We start from the raw sequence: 22367 nt of genomic DNA, 5'->3' as shown, positions 1-22367 counted from the left end.
GTGTTCTGTCTCCCACCTTGAACTGCAGTCTTGTCTTCTACTTAAATCTACTCAGTGTTGATCACCAGCACCTCTTAGGGTGCTGCCCAGTATTGTAAAATGAATCTGTTTCATTGTAAAAAGTACTGTGTTTTAAAAGCATGGAAATCTGTATTGTAAAAGCACGGAAAAGTCATGTTATGTCACCACATGATAATTTTCTGAGTTTTTTCCTTAGCAAATAAAGCAACTGCTTTACTTTCTCTTTGATTTTGAAATGCTAAAGTCATTCATCAGAAAACAGATGATTCATCTGCATTTGCTCATGAAAAGATTGTTCCTTTTGATTAGCTTTGAGCCTCTAATGATTTCCCTGAAAATCCCAAGTGTAAATAGGACCCCGGGGATTTATCAGCCCACATTAATAACACAGCAGTTGAGCAGCATCAATAGATATATAATCAGTTAAAAATAATTGACCAACTCATGAAATTCTGTCAGATGTGCTAGTACAAGGTCACCTGTACTTGACATATCCTTTAACCAGCTCCTGTTTATAAGTAGATCTGTCCAACAGCAGAAGTATGACATTAGCAGTATTTACATCATTGTACCTTCTGCTCATTTCCTTCTGCTGGTAGCATTCTTTTCACACCCTTCCTAACCCTACCCCTCTCATTCCCTTCCCGTACACACAGGCTTTGCGTCATTTATACACTGACCGAATATGTGTAGATAGGTCAACTCTCTCTCGTGGTTGTTGTAGTCTAGTATAGTGGAAAGTAAGTCACTGGATATCTGTGATGGGTGAAATGCAATCGCTGTAGGTGATATAACAAGATATAAACCAACATGCAAAAGCAGATCCTCAGATGCTGGTTATTCTACTAATCCAGTTTTAATCTCAGCTTTTTAGATTCTTATAAGAAAGTAAAACTCGAAGTTTGGGCCTCAATTAAAGAGACTTTATAGATTTATTTGGTTTTGCAGATTATTTATTGCTCATTTAGCACAGGGTTCTGTTTTTAACCTTAGACCACTCTCTTCACAATTCCAAAAATGTTAACACACCAAAGAGGTTTTACTACCGTGTTTCCCCGAAAATAAAACCGGATCTTAAATTAATTTTTGCTCCAAAAGACACATTAGTGCTTATGTTCAGGGGATGTCATCCTGAAAAATCATGCTAGGCTTATTTTCCAGTTAGGTCTTTTTCGTGGAAACACAGTAGCTCCCCTTTCTGGCCTGGATAGTAAATAATGCCAGTGAGCCACCATGCGCAGTTTTTCTTCTGCTCATCAGTCCTAGATTATGGACACATCTGTAAGGAGGTTAGCAAGAGCTTTTCTTGAGTGCTTTTGCCCTTTACCTTTGGCTAGACTGAGTTTTTATCAAAAGCGTAGGATTTAAGCCTCCCCTCCATCCACTTGCGCCTTGGCCTCTCAGGCATCGCATCCACCCTTCTCTTCTTCACTGAGTGCCCTTCTGGGGTCTGCTTTGCTGATGGTGGGAGTGACCCACAGGCTGCCCAGTCACTCTGTGGGAGAGCCTTCCATGGGCTCTTCTGACCAAAGCTTGCTATGTTCTTTTTGAAGTGACAAGGATTTTCCTAAAGTTCCTACAAATTGTATTTTCAGGTGTGCATGATGCCAGTGGGCCATGGCTTGCCTACAGTGGTTCCCTTGGAGATTTTTCAGGTATGTAGGTCTTTTCTTGTCTCTATAACAGCAGATTAACCCTTTCTCCCCTCCCCCTCCACTAATCAATCACCGAGACCTGCTGCTTTTGTAACTTGAATATGTTGGCTCTACTGCATCTCGCTCTCAGACATCAGACTTCTCTCCTTACCTGCTGGCTCCCAGCGGCTTTCCCTGCCACCAGTCTTACCCCTCTCAGACCCATCATCCATCCAGCACATCAGTCCCTGTTCTCCTGCCTGCAGTATTCTGTAGTGGCTCTACATGGCTGTCAGGAGAACCAAGGACCCTTGTGTCAGTCGAGTTCTTCCAGCCTACCTGTCCACTCCCAGACCTCTTCCCTTCTCTGTTCCTAATTTCACTCCTTTACGACCCAGCTCAAGTTTACCCCTTCAAGAGCATATTCCTTGACCAGCCTAGTCTGGGTTTAGGGCTCCCGACTTTGTGCTCCCCCAGCTCTGGTTCTTGCCCGTGTCACAACACTGAGCACACTTTATTGTGATTTTCTACGTGTGTGTCTGTTGCTTGTATCAGCAGGGACTAGGTCTCATTTCTTTTTATTTTGCAAGATCTAGCATGAGTCCGGTGTATGTTCCGTTGGTGTTTCTTGAACTCAGCTGAACTGACTGAAGCCAGTGGATGTGCAGTTCTATTCTCCTTCTCTTCTTTCTCCTACTTCTGCATTTTTACTCTTATGGGGCAGTTTTCATTCTCTGACCCCCAAGCTAGTATCAAATGGCTCTGCTACTTGCTGACACTATAAGTGCCTCTGTTTTAGTCATCCGTCTTTTGGGTTGAGAGGGGCTGATCTCCCACCTAATTTTCTTTATCTTCTATTTTGTCTGTTTGCTTTTCTTCCTGGGAACTAGTTAACGAGCTAGCTAGCTCTAGTACTCTCTGTCTCGCTGTTAAATAATAGCTTTGCTGGGATGTAATTCATATACTGTACAATTTACTAAATTAAAGTGTAAATTCCGTGGTTTTAAGTGTGTTCAAAGAGTTGAACAACCATCACTACAATCAATGTTAGAACATTTTCATGACTTTAAAAAGGAAGAAACCCTGTACCCATTATCAGGTACTCCTCATTTCTCCCCAAACCCCTGCGCCTGGCAGCCGTTACTCTACTTTCTGTCTCTATAGATTTGCCTATTCTGGACATTTCACATAACAGAGTCATATAACATGTGGCTTTTTGTGTCCAGCTCTTTTCACTTGCCATAATGTTTTTAAAGTTCATCCAATTCATAGCACGTAGCAGTACTTCAGTCCTGTGTTAGTCTGCTCTGGCTGTGGTAACAGAATTCCACAGACTGAGGGGCTAAAACGACAGCAATTTATTTTCTCCCAGTTCTTCAGGCTGGAAGTTCATGATCAAGGTACCAGTAGGATGGGTATCTGGTGAGATCTCTCTCCTTGGTTTGCAGATGGCCACCTTCTCACTATACCCTCACATGGTCTTTTCTTTGTGCATGTGGAGAGAGAGAGAGATCTCTGGTGTCTCTTCATCTTCTTATAGGGACACCAGTCCTATCAGATTAAGGTCCTATTATGACCTCATTGAATCTTTATTTCCTTAAAGGTCTGTCTCCAAATACAGTCATATTGGGGTGTTAGGGCTTCAACATACACATTTTGGGGAACATAATTCAATCCATAACAATTCATTTTTATTGCTGAACAATATTCCGTTGTATGGATATGTCACAATTTATTTATAAATTTACCAGTTAGTGGACATTTGGGTTGTTTAGCCACTTTTTGCCTATTATAAATGTGAGCATGAACATTTATGTACATGAGCAGTTGTGTAGATATTTTTTCTCTTTTGGGTATATCCCTAAGAGTGGGATTGCTGGATCACATGGTAGGTAATTCTGTGTTTAACCTTTTAAAGAACTGTCGGACTCTTTTCCAAAGTAGTCATACCAAAAATATTCCCACCATCTGTGGTTGAGGATTCTAATTTTTCCAGAAGCGCTCCAACTCTGTTATTATCTGCCTTTTTATTCTGTGTCTTAATGTGAAGTGGTATCTCATTGTGGTTTTTGATTTGTAATTCCCTAATGACTAAAGATGTTGAGCATGTGCTCACGTACTTATTGGAAAATTCATGTACTTCTTGGACATTTTTATGTCTTCTTTGGAGAAATGTCTATTCAGATCCTTTGCCCATGTTTTAACTGAGTTGTCTTTCTATTGTTGAGTTTCAAAAGTTTCTTGTATATTTTCAATACAAGTCCCTTATCACATATATGATATATATATATATATATAAAACCATTCCGTGGGTGTCTTTTCAGTTTCTTAATTGAGTCCTTTGAAACAAAAAAGTTTTTAATTTTGATAATGTCCAATTTAGCAATGTTTTTTTTTTATTTTGTTGCTTATGCCTTTGCTACCATATTTAAGAGAGGCTTACCCTAACTCAAGTTCGTGAAGGTTTATGTCTGTGTTTCCTTAAGAGTGTTATAGTTTTATCTCTTAAATTCGGATCTATCACCCACTTTGAGTTAGGTATTACATATGGTGTGGCGTAGGGGTCCATCTACATTTCTTTGTATGTGGCTATTTCATTATCCCAGTGTTGGAGCTTCTTTTTTTAATGATTTGGTTTTGCTGAGGTGTTGAAATCATCACCAGTTGTTAGAGAATTTACCCTACCCTCTGACTGGCAGCTCATTCCATATTGCTACTTTAGGCACGCCTCTCTCATTGTCATCACTCTTCACACCGAGGGACTTTTCCACAGATATGCAGATTCATAGCTATTTTGTAAGTGTTGAAGTTTCTAGTTAAGCCTGGGAGCTATATACTAATCAGCCATCCTGGTTAGTCTGGTTAGAGACTGAGGGGTTTCCTAAGATCTGGGACTTTTAGAGCTTAAACTAGGGCAGTCCCTATGTGAATCTGAGACATCATGGTTCTGGTGGAGAGATTGCTCCATTGAACTGGGCCTTGTGCTCAGATCCAGAGAGTCAGATATTAGCTGAGCTGCAATCTCATGCAATCATATGAAAGCTAGAGGCTAGAGGACCCATTCCCAAGGTGGCTCATTCACATAGCTAACAAATGGTACTGGCTGTTGGCAGAAGGCCTCATTTCCCTCCACGTGGGTCTCTCTCTACACAAAGCGGCTGGAGTGTTATAACACAGTGATTGGCTTCCCCAAAGTGAGCAATCCAAGAAACCAAGGAGGAAGCTGCAATGTTTTTTACAATGTAATGTAAGACGTTTCACACCCTCAGGATTCTACTAGTCACACAAGTCACCTTGGCTCACAGTGGGAGGGAATTACACATGGGTCTGAATGCTAGGAGGGGAAGATCATTGCAGGGGCCTGGCATCTGGGAGGCTGGCTACCACAGTCTGCTCTCTGGCTTGCAATGATTTATGCCCTTCCTACATGCAGAAAACGCTCACCCCTGTTGATGGATCCAAAAGTCACATCCTTTACAACATCAGCTCAACATCCAAAATGGCATCATCTGAATCAGGTCCAGGAGTGAATGAAAATGCTTAAGTACAGTTAAGTACAGCTCCTTGAATACAGTTCTTGAACTAAAATCCTGTGATATAAAGAGATAAAATTTCCCCTCCACCAATAGACAGTGGTGGGATAGGCATAGGATAATTTCAATAGACTCTGCCGATTTAAAAGGGGGCATAATGTGAGGCACGTACTGTGTTTCCCCGGAAATAAAACCTAGCCAGACAATCAGCTCTAATGTGTCTTTTGGAGCAAAAATTAATATAAGACCCAATATTTATATTATATTATAATCATATCATATTATTATCATATCATATCATATCAAATCATATCATATCATATCATATCATATATCATATCATATTATATTATATAAGACCCAGTGTTATATATAGTAAAATACAACCAGGTCTTATATTAATTTTTGCTCCAAAGGACACATTAGAGCTGATCGTCCGGCTAGGTCTTATTTCCGGGGAAACACAGTAGTGACAGGAGTCACTGGCCTATAGCAATTCTGAAGTACAGCAGGACACATGTTGGTGGTTCCTTGATTAGGACTAAGTTGTACTACTCTCTGGAAATGACTTTTTGTGGCTCTTGGTTCTGCTCTCTTATTCTTCCTTTTCAATAAAAGGTTTGCATTTTAGGGTTTTTCTCAACCTGTTTCATGTAGAAGTTTGGATGTCTAAAAGACCTCTTTTCATTTAGTATTGTCTCTTGACTGTTTCAGTCTAAGCTGGCAGTATTTCTGATGGTATAATTCTCTTAAAATTTTTGTGAGTCTCTTATGAATATTATTGGATTCACTCCATTTGACAAAAGCCACACCCAAGACTCACTTGAAAATCAGACTTTCTCTACCTTGGGCTTCTTCTCCCGCTATTAAGGGATAGTAACCTTAACCTTCTTTGAAGCCTTATGATTTAACAATTATTTAAGGCACTGCCTGAGAGCTTTCTGAAGTCTTCTTGTCTAAGTATTTTACAAGCACATCTTTGGCTTCATCAGTAGACCATGTTTTCCTGACAGCGGCCCAGATGTGAGATTTGCTCAGAAGTTATTTCTTAATTTCGGTATTGTTTACCACCCGGAGAGGCTGGAATTTTCAACAAGTCCTAGCTCCTTTATGTTTAACAGCTCCTTTATGTTAACATCGTCAGCTTATCCCTCTACTCTTGCATCTTACCAGAAGAGGAAGAAGAAGCTGGGTAGCACCTTCAGTACTCTACCTGGAAATCTCAGTAGCTGGATTACTAAATTCATTGGATACAACCCATATTGCAGTGGGTAAGTTGCTAAACTTTCTGCAACAGATTAACAAGGATTCACTTCCCATCAGTCTCCTCACTTTCCTTTAAGTCCTCGCTGACAGGTTCTTCAAGGGCCTAGGTTTATGCTAAAAGTTTCTTTGAAACTCTTTATGCTTTCACTAAGGATCTCTTAAAGCTCTTTGCAGCTTCTACCATCTGCCTTGTTCCAAAGCCACTCCCACAGAATTATATTCTTATTATGGTGGCACCCCTCTTCCAGGTACCAATATCTATATTAGTTGTATGTTGTTAAATAATAAATCACCCCAAAGCTTAGTGGCTTAACACTACAATCATCGTTTATCAAAGAATGATTTCTGTGGGTCAAGAATTTGGGAACAGCCTGGCTGGGTGCTCCTGGCTTGGAGCCTCTTGTGAGATTGCAGTAAGATTTGGTTACATCTACAGTCATCTGAAGGGAAGGCTTGGCTGAGGATGGAGGACCCACTTCCAAGATAAAGTCATTACTCACATGGCTGATACATTGGTGCTGGCTGTTGGCATGAGGCCTCAGTTTCTCTCCCGTGCACAGGGCTGCTGAAATATCCTGATGGCATGGCTGGCTTTTTTCTGAGTGAGCAATCCAGGGGCCCAAGGAAGAGTCTGTAATATATCTTTTTTTGATAGACTGACTTGGAAGTCAGTCTGTCATTTCCACCATACTTTATTGGTCACACAGGTCAGCTCTGATTCACTGGTGAGGATCATGGGTGAGCCATCTGGAAGTTGGCTGGTGTGAACCTTGACCTCGATTCCTTTTTCCCCCTTTGGTGGGGACAGGCTTGTTGCAATTGCAGCAATGGTGGCATTAATGTTAGCAGCAATAGCAGTGCCTGCCATTTATCGGGTGTTTACTAGGTGCCAGTCATATGAGGTCAGACAATTAAGTTGGTGAACTTGTTGCAACGATGTTGCAAACCTTTTTTTGGTATCAGAGGGATTATTCATTATGAATTTGTACCAACTGGACAAATAGTTAACCAAGTTTACTATTTGGAAGTGCTGAAACGGCTGTGTGAAAAAGTTAGACGACCTGAACTTTTCACCAACAATTCATGGCTCTTGCATCACAACAATGCACCAGCTCACACGGCACTGTCTGTGAGGGAGTTTTTAGCCAGTAAACAAATAACTGTATTGGAACACCCTCCCTACTCACCTGGTCTGGCCCCCACTGACTTCTTTCCTTACCCGAAGATAAAGGAAATATTGAAAGGAAGACGTTTTGATGACACTGATGGCCATCCCAGAAAAAGAGTTCCAAAATTGCTTTGAAGGGCAGACCAGGTGCTGGTATTGGTGCAGAGCTTCCCAAGGGCAGTACTTCAAAGGTGACCATAATGATATTCAGCAATGAGGTATTAGCACTTTTTTTAGGATGACTTCACTAATTGTCCAACCTCGTGTGACGTGCACTTTAGATGCAATTTCTCTTCTGTCACTATAACGGGTATATGATTTTATCCTCATGTTTCATGTGAGGAAACTGAGATTTAGAGAGTTTGAGTCTTGCCTGAGATTACACACTTGGTGGTAATTGTATCAAACCCAGATCGTTAGTACAATCCTGAAAGGTGCCACTTCCCTTGCTTTGTCTGATTGTCTCCTTATTTCCTCCTGTGGGAGATTTGTAGCCTTAATACTAAAGGATTTTGTTCAGTTTCCCAACGTGAAGGAAACGGTAAAAACAGCTACTGTTCATTCACATTCCTGAGCAAGAGGGAGAAATTGTTCTCTCAGCCATTTGAACAAACCATATTACCTCTCTACAAAATTCTTGTGAAAGAAGAAACTGTTTAAAAGCAACTAGGAAGAACTACAGTAAAAAAAAAAAATTTGTCCAAATAATGTATTGCCTTGTATGCATAAATATACCAGAAAAAAAATTCAAATATAAAATTGTTAGGGGAAAAAAAATGGGCTTGAATAAAAACGCTGAATGAGTTGACTTGATTTGGGATCATTTCAGTTCTTTTCTTCCCATAGCACTAGGTCCCTGCTGTATTCTGGCCCTGCCTCTCCCGGTTCTCTTTAGCTGTGTGTGCCTCCACTCCAGCAGGTTGGAAGCCCATGTTGGGGACCCCGCCTTCCTGTTTCTGCATTTCCCACAGCACGTTGGGAGGGCCTTGCCAATGGCAGGTGTGTGTGGATGCATACTGAATTGGATTAATATACACTTGCTTTCTTAAAGCCTTTATTATACAGCTTGGGATGTCAAGAATGTTAGACAATGATGGATGGATCTTTTATCAATATAATATTGAACCTTAAAAGCGCTAGAATCTAATTTTAGTTGTTCTAGCAACAGAGTTATATTTAAAGGACAATCGATACAAAAAGGAAAAATAAGAACAAATACAATTCCTCAAGTTTCATCGGCATGTGAAGATCTGCATTCTTCAAAGGATTTATTTTTCAAAAGAAAAGTAGTGTTACTTTGAAACAGCAACACATCTTTTAAACATTCAATAGCAGTAAAATCTCTTTTGTTGTTCAAACAGGAATTTTTATCTTTTTTTTTTTTTTTTTTTTTTTTGGCAAAAATCTCTCGGAATATAAAGCCCTTGATAAAATAAAAGAAGTCAGTTCACTTCAGCTTCTTTGTGTGGGATTTGAATATTTGATCAGAGAGTTTTTTGTTTATTATAGTAATTTTTAAAGTTACTTTTAATTAATTTCTCCATGGTGGTTATATATGTTTGTCAGGTTCTTTAATCTGCTGTATAAAACGTGTCTTTCACCTGCTTGTTAGAAGGGATTTTTGTGGAGGACTCACAATGACAGACCAATTCTCTATCTGACACAGACCCCTTGAAAGTGAGGATACTGATAGAGACTGGGAAAATAGATGTTGTTCTAAGCTTAATGTAAGCGTGTATTAAACTAAAGACAAGAATTATCTATTTTTCTTTTAAACTTTTGTTTTAATGTAACAGCTTTATTGAGATATAACTTATATACAGTATACAATTTACCCTTTTATAGGACACAGTTCAGTGGTTTTTAGTACAGTCACAGAATTGTGCAATTGTCACCACAATCAGTTTCAGAACATTTTCATGACCCTATAAAGATGGGAATCCTGTACCCATTATCAAGCACTCTTTATATCCCCCCAGGCCTCGGCCCCTGGCTACCACAGATCTACCTTTTGTCTGTATAGATTTGCCAGTTCTGGACTTTGCGTGTAATGGAATCATACCCTGTGCGGCCTTTTGTGTCTGGCTTCTTTCACTTGCCTTAATGTTCTCAAGGTTCATCCATATTGTAGCGTGTATCTATACTTCATTCCTTTTTCTGGCTGAACAACAGTGCAGGGTGTTGGCATTCCACATTGTGTTTATTCATTCATCAGTTGATGTGTATTTACATTGTTTCCACATTTTGTCTGTTACGAATAATGCCACTAGAAGTAGAGATGTGTTTTCATTTCATACCTAAATGGAGACTTGTTCTGCCATATCGTATCTCTATATTTAACCTTCTGAGGAACTGGTAGACTGTCTCCCACAGTGGCCACACCATTCTACACCCCCACCAGCAGTGTCTGAGGGTTCCAGTGTCCACACCCTCACCCACACTTGGTAATGTCTGTCCTTTTGATTATAGCTACTCTCGTGGGTGTGATTTTGATTTGCATTTTCCTGATGGCTGAAGATGTTATGCATCTTGTCATATGCTTATTGCAATCTGTATATTTCTTTAGAGAAATGTCTGTTCAAATCCTTTGCCCATTTGAAAATTCAGTTATTTTTCTTTCCATTGCTGAGTTACACAGTTATTTATACATTTGGAATACTAAAAAGTCATCAGATATATAATTTGCAAATATTTTCTCCCATTTTTAGGTGTTTTTTTCCACTTTTTCGTTAGTGTTCTTTGAAGCATAAAAGCTTTCAATTTTGATGAAATTCAGTTTGTTTTTTCTTTTGTGGTCATGCTTTTAGTGTTATATATAAGAAATCGTTGCCTAATCTGAGGTCATGAAGATTTATTTACACCTATGTTTTCTTCTAAGTATTTTATGGTTTTAGCACCTGCACTTAATCCACGTAGAGCTGTTTTTAATATGGTATGAGACAGTAGTCTAACATCCTTCTTGTACACATATGTGTATCTAGTTGTCCCAGCTCCATTTGATGAAAAGATTATTCTTTCCCTCGTTGAATGGTCTTGGCAGCTTTGCTGAAACTCAATTGACCGTAAATGTTGGCTTTCTTTCTGGAATCTCAATTTTATTATATTTAGCTACACGTCTAGCGTTGTGCTATAATACTACCACATCGTCTTGATTACTGTAGCTTTGTACTAAGTTTGGAAATTGGGAAGTGTGAGCCCACTAACTTTGTTCTTGCTTTTCAAGATTATTTTGCTCTTCTGTATCCTTTGAATTTTCATATGAATTTAAGATCAGTTTCTCAGTTTCTGCAACAAAGCCAGCTAGATTTTGATAGCAACAGCACGCATCTATAACTCAATTTGGGGAGTATTAACATCTTAACAATAGTAAGTATTCTAGTTCATGAACATGGAATGTCTTTCCTTTATTTCTGTATTCTCTAATTTTTATGGATAATGTTTTGTAGTTTTCAGAAATAAGTTTTACACTTATTTTGGTTAAATTTATCCCTGATGTAGCCACATGGAAGATGCAGATGGACCCATCCCCGAATTTATTTGGATTCCCATTTAGTATTAGGAAAACATTCTGTAATTTGGATGTATAGTAAATCAAAATGAAATATGACAGAGCCGCGTTTTTCTGAAGTAGCTTTGAGGTCTAGAAGCAGTGCATTTCATACCTTGTAGGGTTTCCAGGCGGGAATTCCCGCCCGTTCTCAGGAATTTTTTTCACTTTCCCATTCCTGAATCCCGAGATATAAACTGTTTTCTGTTCTCCACAATGAATCGTTTCCACAAAGTGATGGCCGATACTACCAACCACCTGGGTTCAAGGAGTCAATTTTCCCGATTTTGACCAACTTTTCTCAGGATTTGGGAATGGGAAAGCAAAAAAAATTCATGAGAACGGGTGGGAATACCCACCCAGAAACCCTACATTTCAGGCACTTTGCTATAAGTAAAATTAATACAATAAAAAAACCCAAATACCTCTACTTTTGTTCTCACATAATTAGAACTGTACCAATGAGGTGATCACACAGCTCCCTTAGACAACAAAATGGGAAACCCTTGTTTGCCAAACCTCAATTATGAAGGTAATAAGCAACTGGGGATGACGATGCCACACAGGCACCTCCAGAGAGTAGGACAAGCTTTATTACCTACGTAATGGTCTCTGGGAGAGCAGCGCAGGCCTCCTAAGCAGGTGCACATGGACAGGAATGGACTTGGAGTGTTACTGCAGTCAGGGTGTGGGGCAGGGCTACTGGCCGGGCTCAGGTAGGTTTGCCTGCTTTGACTTTCCTGTAGCCGCCAAAGAGGAGCACCCGGCCTTCTTGTGAGCTTCCCCCGTTATGGCGAGAGGGAGAGCCCTGATGTTTGATGACTACAATGTACTATATTTCATTTAACTGAATTTGAACTTGTTTAGTAAGCCATTATGGTGCTCCATGAGGTCTACAGCCTGAGGCCTCAAGGAAGGTGAAAGTTCCACCCGACGCCTTGTTCGGGAGCCCAGCATTGTGTGTGTACCTGAGAAGCAACATGATTGCCTTGTTCACTGTCAGCAGTGTTAGGAAGTCCGAAAGTGGAGAAGGACTGTCTGTGAGGCTTTGTGTTGTGGCTGTACTAGGTGTGCAAACATGCGTGACCTCGATTTATATTTTGGATATCTGTGACACAAAAGATTCCTAGAGTTTTGGTTTGCTTGTTTGTTTGTTTGTTTGTTTGTTCATTTGTTTTACCTCAACCTTGAACAGGGAAAGGACAAGACATTCTAGCCAATGGCAATGGCCCAAGGGAGTAAAAATGTGCAGATGGGACCAACTTTTGACCAGAGTGTTAGATGACTTTCTGAAGTGTGCGTAATGGTGCTGACCTTTGGGTGCCTTCTTTTGTCAGGGACATGTTGGCATGGGGATGAAAAGCAGCAGCTCTCCTACATGCTCTGTCACGTATGATTGTGATGGTTCTATCTGGAAAGTGAGCAGACGCCCACTGCTGTTCATCAGTTGACCCCATGGGGCTCCCCAGGTAGCCATGGGGTCTGGGAGAGGAGTGATCTTTAGCACTATGACATCAGGCAGGGGACTGAGGGCAGGGAGGCCACCCCGTCCTGTGGGTGGGAGATGCCGGAGGGCCCAGGTTTGGCTCCACCCTGAGCAAGGAGGCCTCGCTGACTGTGCTGGAAGGTCACAGGTTCAGGGCAGATGAGAGCTTCTCTCTTTAGGGGAGACCAGAATGTGGCCCACGATTGCCACTGTGATGTTGGAGAGGGCAGGCCAAGGAGGGCAGTTCTTGCATCCGAAGCCCATGGGCAACTGGTAGCCATTATGGGTGGTCTAGAAACTCCAGGAGGCCTGAGCAGATGTTGCTCAGGCCTCTCCAGTGAGGGAGTCTCTGTGGGCTCCCAAAGAAGTGCGTGTTGATTGCAATGTGGGCAGATCCTAGAGCCTTTTGTTGGAGGGGCCTCCAGTGAAGGTGGGCTGATTTAAAAGTCCCAGCATAAATGGACTTCAGGGAAATTTGCAAATGGAGACTATTTTGCCTCCTGAGCTCAAAAGAGCTTGAAAGATCCTGGGCACTCCTTTTGTATTATGGATGTTGCTAAGATGATGAGCTGTGTCTTGACATTTTCAGGGTTGGAGTATCCCACACTTGAACAAGTAATTTTTAGGAATTTAACTGAGCTGGCAGGGCCTTGCACTCTGCACAGGGCAATGGCCCATCCCTTTTTGTGTGGGCTTCTCTGTGTGTGTATTTGTATGTCCTGAATGCCTGTGTCAAATGCATGTCCCCAGAGGCTGTTGTCGTCGATGTAATGGTTGCCCTGTGCTCCTGGGGAAAGTTGGAGCCAGTTAAGATCTAGCCTGCAAAGGTTGTGAGTGATGGCAAGGCTGTGAGGTACCCCATGGTAGCCACCATGTAAAGCTGTATTGTGACCCTTTGGGAGTAAAGTGAACTGTGACTGATAAGGCTGTTGAAATAGGAACTGAACAGAACATATTCTCCCAATCTATACCAGCAAACTGTTTTCCAGTTTTTCATTGATGGAGTCAGTAATTTCAATAATGCTGTGCCCGGAGGCCTTAATGAGTAGACCTTAGCATGGAGGTAGCAGAATCCACTGTGAGGTGTTACTCATTTCAAGTTTAAGAACAGGTCAAGCTGGGTTGTTCAGTGGAGACGTAGTGGTCTTGTATAATGGGTTTCCATCCTTGCAGGCCCTGCTTTAATTTACATTGAGTCATATTAACTACTTTAACTGGAGGTATGGTCCACAGGGTCCCATTTTGTCAAGCCAATTGGTATGTGTCACAAAGTTAATGTTACTTAAATTTATTAATCATTGAGTGTCCATGCCCACGGTGGGATATTTTAGGGCCGTTGTTTCTGTGGCTGGAGCATTTAGGAAAGACAGTAACTCCTGTGGTAAGGTGAAGCGTGTGTCCTCTAGGTTTTGTTCAGGAACTCCCTCAAGATTACAGACTGCTATAGGGGATACTTGTTTAAACCTAATGAGATCCCCAGGTATAACTGCAGTTGGAGCCCCAGTACTGATGAAGGCCATGAAGGTTTGCCAGTTGGGACATTGAAGCAGATGTTAAAGTTAATTCAGAAGCCGTGTTGTAGAGGTACAAAAGTCTGTCTCTGTTGAGTAAATTGTTTTAGTGAATTCTGGATTTCCAGTTCCAACATTGGGGTCAACTGTGGACATCTGCTTCAGAGTTTTGCTTACTCTGCTGTATTCAGGTTTCTTTCTCTCTCTTTCCCCCTCCTCCCCATCCCCCCTTTCTTTTTTCTCTTTGTTGTTCTTACTGGGGTTCCTCTGTACTCTGTCTGTGTATATGTATAAATTTCTGCAGGGAGCTCCACGTCAGTATCCATCAGGGTGGGAGGCCTTCCCCATGGCAGTGGTTGCTTTATAGGATTTCAGGCTCCTGGGCTTTAGTAGGGTTTGCATTATCCCCTTCACTGTGCCGCACAGATGCCATGGGTGTTTTTCTCCCTAACCCTGAGGACCAGCATTTTTGTTCCAGCAGCAACAGAGGGTTTAAATCCTGCGGAGCCACCTGCTCTTTACAACGCAGGCCTCAGCACTTCACATAATGCCTTTTTTATCCTTTTTCTCTCATTTCCCCCAATGACTGCTTTTTCATGAGTGACCACCCCGTGGGCCTGTACATAGCGCAGATCGTCTTTCCTCTGAGCTCAGCATTTTAAGACATCGACATGGGTCCAAGCTATAGGATACGTGACCCAAGCCGCTCAAAGAAGGGCCGCACCCCAGTCCCATATTCCTGTTCTTAAAAACGAATTAACTACTGACACTTCCACCTCAGGTCGGGTAAAGCCCTACCAGAAGCTCTGTAGGACTCACTGGTGCAGCACGGAGCGTGAGCGCCCAGCAGGCAGCAGCGCAGGGGCCGTGCTCGCTGTGAGGCAGCAGGTAACAAGCAAAGCAGGAGCAGCCCTCCCGGGAGGGTGGTCCCTGTCGCAGTCTCCTGATCACCGCACCTCCTGTTGTGGCCACGCTGCAGACGTAGGCTGGACCCCCACCGCAAACTCAGTTTGGTGTGAAGACTGAGGATGCCATACACAGAGCCAGAGGGTATGAGGACATTTGTTTGTGACACAATTGAGGTCTCTCCAACATGTCTGAAGTGGCTTGAGAGAGAGCAAGGAGAGGACACTAGCTCAGCTTTTTTTTATTGTCATTAAGGGTGGGCGGGCGTGGGCTCCCAGGGAAGTGGGCAGGGGCTCATGTAGTTTGAATCTCCTGAAGGTGCCAAAGGAGGGAGCACTGGACTTTCTTATCAGCTTTCCCAGACGTGGAGTATTGTGGGGCAGGTGGAGGTCAGGGGGTGGGGGTTAGGGGGTGCGGGTTAGGGGGTGCGGGTGGGTAGGTAGTGTAGTATGGGGGTTGGGATTGGTTAGCTGTTAAGCAGTCAAACATTTTTTTAAAAAAGGAGTCTGACCCTTCACTGCAGTTTCTGGGTATCTTACTCTTTTTGATGCTATTACATCAATTCAATGCATTGTTCGTTGAAAGTGAGTCCAGATACAATTGATTTTTGTATGTTGAACTTTATTGTGTAACTTTGCTGAATTCATTTGTTAGTTCTCATAGTTTTTTATATTTCATAGGATTTTCTATATACAAGTAATGTTATCTACAAATAGAGAAATTTTGCTTTTGTTTCCAACATGCATGCCTTTTATTTTATTTTCTTGCCTAATTGTCCACGCTAGAACCTTCCATAAAACGTTGACTAGAAGTGGTAAGAGCAGACACCCTTGTCTTGTTCCCAATCTTTGGGGAAGCATTCAGTGTTTTTCCATTGAGTATGATGCTAGCTAGGGGTTTTTCCTAGATGTTCTGATCAGGCTGATGGCATTTTCTATCATGCCTAATTTGTTAAGTGTTTATCATGAAATGCTGTTGGAATTTGTCGAGTGATTTTTCTGCATCTGTTGAGATGATCATGTGCTTTTCCTTTATCCTATGAATATGGTGTGTTACATGGACTGATTCCATGGTAAATAGTCTTTTATTCCTGGGATAAATCTCACTCGGTCATGGTGTATAACCCCTTTTTTATATGTGACTGGTTTCAGTGTGGTGTATTTTGGTGAGCATTTTGCACAAGAGATATTGGTCTGTAATTTTCTTTTCTCATAGTTTTGTCTGGTTTTGGTATCAAGGTAACACTGGCCGCTTGGGATGATTTTGGAAGCATTCTCTCTTTTTCGGGAATGACTTGTGAAGAATTGGTATACGTTCTTTAAATGCTTGATAAAATTCACTAGTGACATTTGGGACTGGGCTTTTCTTTGTGGGAAGTTATTGGATTACTAATTCAATCTCTGTTATAAGTATATTCAGATTTTCTATTTTTTCTTGAGTCAATTTTCATAGCTTGTGTCTTTCTAGAATTTGTGCATTTCACTAGGTTATCTGATATGTTGAGATATAGCTGTTCATAATATTCCATTATAATTCTTTTTACTTCTGCAAGATCAGTAGTGATAACCCCTCTTTCATTCCTTGCTTAACACTTTGAATTTTCTCTTGGTTTACTTTAGCTAAAATTTATCAACTTTGTTGACCCTTCTAAGAACCAACTTTTGATTTCGTTGATTTTCTTTACGTTTTTTCCATTCTGTTTCATTTATTTCTGCTCTGATCTTTATTATTTCCTTTTTTCTGCTTGGTTTAAGTTTAGTTTGCTCTTCTTCTGTGTCTTTATATGGAAGGTTACTTTATTGACTTGACGTCTTTCTTCTTTTTTAATGTAAGAATTTACAGATATAACTTTCCTTCTAAGTATAGCTTTAGTTGCTTCCCATAGTTTTGTATGACGTGTACTTATTTTATTCATCTTAAAGTATTTTTTAATTGCTCTGTGATTTCTTCTTTGATCCATTGGTTGTTTAGTAGTGTTTCTTACTTTACATTTATTTGTGAACTCACCGAATTTTTTCCTGTTATTGTTTTTTAATTTCATTTCTTTATGATGGCAGAATGTACTTGTATCATTTCAATCCTTTTAAATTTACTAATGCTTATTTTATAACCTAATAGATCGCTTATCCTGGAGAATGTACTATGTGCACCCGAGGAGCATATATATTCTGCTACTGTTGGATGGAGTGTGTTACAGATGTCTGTTAGGTCTAGGTGGTTTATAGTATTCAAGTCTTCTATTTCCTTGTTGATTTTCTTCCTAGTTGTTCCATTATTTAAAGTGGGATTATTGAAGTTTCCATTATTTTGAATTGTTTATTCCTCATGTCAATGCTGTGAGTTTTTGCTTTATGTATTTTGGGGCTCTATTGTTAGGTGTATATACATTTATAATTGCTATATTGGCCTGACGGATTGACTTTTTTTATCATGATAAAAACACCCTCTTTATCTCTTTCTTGTTCTAAAATGTATGTTGTCTGATGTAAGTATAGCCACGCCAGCTGTCTGGTGGTTGTTCTTTCCATGATGCCTTACCCCACCCTTTTACTTTTAAATGAATTGTATATTTGAATCTAAAATGTTCTGCAGACAATATATATTTTGATCTTGTGTTTCATTCTGATAATCTCTGTCATGTGATTGGGTTGCTTAATACATTTACATTTAATGTTATTATCGATAGAGTTGGATTTACATGCGCCATTTTACTTTTTCTTTTTGGCCTCATGTCTTTTCTGTTTCTCTACTCCTCATTTTGCACTGAGTGAATATTTTCTAGTGTAGAATTTTAATTCCTTTAGTGATATTTAGAAATAATTTTATTAGTTTTCAATTACAGTTAACATGCAATATTATATTAGTTCCAGGTGTGCAACACAATGATTAGACATTTATATAACTTATGAAGTGATTACCCCAATAGATCTAGTACCCATCTGACACTGTACATAGCCCTTGCATAATATTGACTGTGTTCCTTATGCTATACTTTACATCCCCATGACTGTTTTGTAACTACCAATTTGTACTTTTTAATCCCTTCTCTGTTTTGACCCACCCATCCTCAACCCCACTCCCAGCTGGCAACAGTCAAAATGTTCTCTGTATCTATGAGTTTGTTTCTGTTTTATTTCTTTGTTTATTTTGTTGTTTAGATTCCACATATAAGTGAAATCATATGGCATTTGCCCTTCTCTGTCTGACTTACTCCAGTCAGCATAATACCCTCTAGGTCCATCCATGTTGTTGCAGATAGAAATATTTCTTTTTTTTTTTTTTATTGCTGAATAATATTCCATTGTATATATGTACCACCTCTTCTTTCTCTGTTCATCCACTGGTGGACACCCAGGCAGCCTCCACATCTGGCCATTGTAAATAATCCTGCAATGAACACATGGATTCACATCACCCCTCAAAGTAGCATTTGGTTTCTTCGGATAAATACCCAGAAGTGAGATTACTGGGTCTTTGTCTCTTGTTATAGCCTTTGTTTTAAACTTCATTTTGTCTTGTGTAAGTATTGCTACTCAGCTTTTTGTTTGTTTGTTTCCATTTTCATAAAGTATCTTTTTCCCATCCCTTTACTTAAAGTCTGTGTGTGTCTTTCAATCTATAGTGAGCCTCCTGTAGGCAGAATACGTAAGGGTCTTGTTTCCTTATCTATTCAGTGACCCTATCATTTGACTAGAGCATTTAATCCATTTACACTTAAAGTGATTGTTGATAGATATGTAGTTATTGCCATTTTATTATTCATTTTTTTGATCCTCCTTCCCCTCCTCCTTCTGCTCCTCCTTCTCCATCTTAAAGAAGTCCCTCTAGCATTCCTTGTAATACTGGCTTAGTGGTGATGAACTCCTTTAGTTTTTTTCTTGTCTGGGAAGCTCTTTATCTGTCGTTCTATTCTAAATGACAACTTTGCTGGGTAGAGTAATCTTGGTTGTAGATACTCACTCTTCATCACTTTGACCCTTTCCTGCCAGTCCTTTCCGGCCTGCATAGTTTCTGTTGTGAAATCATCTGACAGTCTTATGGGAGCTCCCTTGTAAGGAAGTTACTGCTTTTCTCTTGCTGCTTTTAGGATTCTCTTTTTGTCTTTAACCTTTGGCATTTTAGTTATGATGTGTCTTGGTGTGGGCCTCTTTGGGTTCATCTTGTTTGGGACTCTCTGCACTTCCTAGGCTTGTATGTCTATTTCCTTCACCAGGTTAGGAGAGGTTTCCATCATTGTTTCTTCAAATAGGTTTTCAATTCCTTGCTCTCTCTCTTCTTCTTCTGGTACCCCCATAATGCGAATGTTGGTACATTTGATGTTGTCCCACAGGACCCTTAAACTAGCCTCGCTTTTGGGGGATTCTTTTTCTTTTTGCTGTCCTTATTGGGTGTATTCTGCTACCTTAATTCCTAAGTTGCTGATTTGATCTTCTGCTTCATTTAATCTGTTGATTTCTTCCAATGTATTCTTCATTTCTGACTGGTTCTTTTTTAAGTTTTCTATCTCCATTTTTAGGTTTCTTATCTCTTTGTTGAAGTTCTCCCTGAGATCACTGAGCATCCTTATAACCAGTATTTTTAACTCTGCTTCTGGTAGATTGTTTCTCTCCATTTTGTCTCCATTTTGTTTAGTTCTTTTTCTGGAGCTTTGTTCTGTTCTTTTATTTGGGACATGTTTCTTTGTCTTTCCATTTTAGCTGCCTCCCCATGTTTGTTTCTAAGTATTAAGTAGGGCTGCTTTGCCGCCTGGTTTTATTAGAGTGGCCTTATATAGTAGGTGTCCTGTGGGGCCCAGTGGCACAATCTCCCTGGTCACCAGAGTCAGGGGTGCTCCAGGTGTGTCCCTTGTGTGGGTTTTGTGTGACTTCCTGTTGTAGTTGAACCTTGGTTGCTGTTTGCACATCAATGGGAGGGACTGACTTTTGTGCTGACTGGTTGTGAGGACTGGCTGTGACTACAGTGGAGGAGCTATTGTGCAAAGTCTGACACTATAGAGCAAGATTCACATTAGCAGGGCTCTGATTCCTGCTCAGTGTGCCCTTTTGATGTGTCATCTATGGAGGCGCTAGGTGGTGCTCTGCCTTGTTCAAACCAAAGCTGGCCACCAGGCATGCTGTTCCAGGCCTCTTGGGAAAGGCCCCACCACAGGCCAAGTTTAGCTGCAGCCTATACCCTGCCTGGGGCCACCTGGGAGACACAAAGTAATCCACAGATAGTAACCACCTGTGCCTGGCTGGGAGATGCCTCAAGAGGCTCAGCTGTGAACTGAGGCTGGCTGTTTCTAGTGTCTGCTTGGGGCTGCTTAGCCAGAGGAATGGGGCATGCCGAGGCCAGATGCTGCTTGTTTGGGATTTGTGTACCTTTGAGAGATTTTAGGAAAGTCCGTAGCATGAGCCAAGACTAGCTATTTGTCTGCAAAAGCCAGTGGAAGCAGTTTGGGTGGACCCACAAATTGGGTGGGGTGGTGTCTCAGGGAATCACCAGGGCGGGTGAACAATATAGCCATGTTGGTGAAGACTCAAATATGGAGGCCACTTGTGTGCACACTGGGTGAGGGGAGGGTTCAACAAAGAAACAATGGCCTCTGCCAGCACTTCTCTCTGGGAGAAAGCTGCCCCATTCAGGCGCCCTCCTGAAGACAGACAACTCAGTTCTCTCCGTACATCCCTGGCACCTTTCAAGCTGCTGCCCCAGCACTAGAGCTCAGAGCAGTTGTATCCATCAGCAAGTAAGTCCATGCATGGTACCTTTAAGAGGGGCACCTAGGACTGCAGCCACTCTCTGGCTCACTCAGCCACAGTCTCCACTGGTTTTCACAGCCAGAAGTTGTGGTGACTTTTCTTGGCACTGGAGCCCTGGGCTGGTGAGACTGGTGTGGGGCTGGGGCCCCTCGCTCCTTAGGATGGACCTGTGCAGCTGAGGTATCCCTCCCAATTTTTAACCTCCACAGGTGGGCATGGGACCAGCCTGTTTTGTATCTCTGCCCCTTGTACCAGTGTAGAGGTAGATTATTCTGTATGTCCTTAGTTGTAGGGCTCCTGTTCAGCTAGATTTTAGGTAATTTTCAATGATGAGTTGTTCTGTAGCTTAGTAATTTTGATGTGGTCATGAGAGGAGGCAAGCACAGCATTTACCTACTCCACAGTCTGTACCAGAAATTACTTCAGTGATTTTTTTAAGCTATATATTTTTCAGGTTTTTTTTTCTTTTTGATTGCTCTAGGACTTACCAATGCATCTTAACTTATCACAATCTACTTAATATTTATACCACTTTCAGTACGCTATAGAAATGTTACTCCTATGTAGCTCTATTCCCTCTTTTTTCTTTCTTATATTCATATGTAAGAATAACATATGTCAGGTACAAATCCAGTAATACATAATTTTAGTTATTACTATGTATTTTAAAGAAGCAGAGAATAAAGGAGAACAAGTATGTATTTTTACGGTTTGTTATATTAACCTTCTTATTTACCATTTTTGGTTTTGTTCATTTCTTCCTATGTGATCAAGTTATCATATGGTGTAATTTCCTTACTCCCATACAGCTTTGCTTCCACTCACCTCCTTTGTGCTAAATATATTATATTTCTATATTTTATAGACCCAATAATACAATTACATACCTGTTGTTTTATACATTTTCATTTTTAATCAGTTATGAGGAGAGAAAAAATATATATTTACACCATCTTTTATAATTACATAATGATGTTTACCAGTGTTCCTTGTTTTTTTTTTTTTGTTTGTTTGTTTTTTGTGTGTGTGTGTGTGTGTGTGTGTGTGGATTCAAATTATCATATGAGATTACTTGCTTTCAGTCTGAAGGACTTTCTTTAATATTTGTCATAAGTTGAGTCTGTGAGCAATAAATTTCTCTCTCTCTCTCTTTTTTTTTTATTTGGGGTATGTCTTTATTTTGGCTAGATTTTTAAAAGCTAGTTTCACTCCATATAAGATTCTGGGTTTTACTTTTAGCCCTTTGGCCTCTGATAAGAAGTTATCTGTTCATCTATTGGTATTCACTTTTTCATAGTCATTTTTCTCTTCCTGCTTTCAAGATTTTCTCTGTCTTTGGCTATCAAGATTTTTACCATGATGTGTTCAGATGTGAGTCTCTTTGCATATATCTTATTTCGATTTCATTGAGCATCTTGGACATGTAGATTAATGTTTTTAACAAATTTTGGAAATTTTCAGCTATTATTTCTTCAAATATTTTTTCTGCTCCTTTCATTCTCTTCTCTCCATTTGATATACTCATTATGTGTATGTCATTGCACTTCGTGGTGC

General features: G+C 40.6%; 1 protein-coding gene across 3 annotated transcripts in view; it reads left to right on the top strand.

Annotated features, from left to right (window-relative positions):
- Positions 1-22367, top strand: part of MTUS2 (microtubule associated scaffold protein 2) — a 530400-nt gene that overhangs the window by 204913 nt on the left and 303120 nt on the right. For 2 of the 3 annotated variants that reach the window (XM_074330067.2, XM_074330068.2), the window contains one exon: positions 1617-1676. The exons of the other annotated variant lie outside the window; for it this stretch is intronic. In XM_074330067.2, coding sequence (XP_074186168.2) covers positions 1617-1676 — 60 coding nt within the window. The remainder of the gene's footprint in view (positions 1-1616; positions 1677-22367) is intronic. 3 annotated transcript variants of the gene reach the window in all.

This window comes from Rhinolophus sinicus, chromosome 16, assembly GCF_057876585.1.
Source record: "Rhinolophus sinicus isolate RSI-liver-muscle chromosome 16, RSI-T2T, whole genome shotgun sequence".
Lineage (NCBI taxonomy): Eukaryota > Metazoa > Chordata > Mammalia > Chiroptera > Rhinolophidae > Rhinolophus > Rhinolophus sinicus.
Note: the sequence above shows the minus strand (reverse complement) of the source record. Positions and strands in the feature narration are given on the sequence as shown.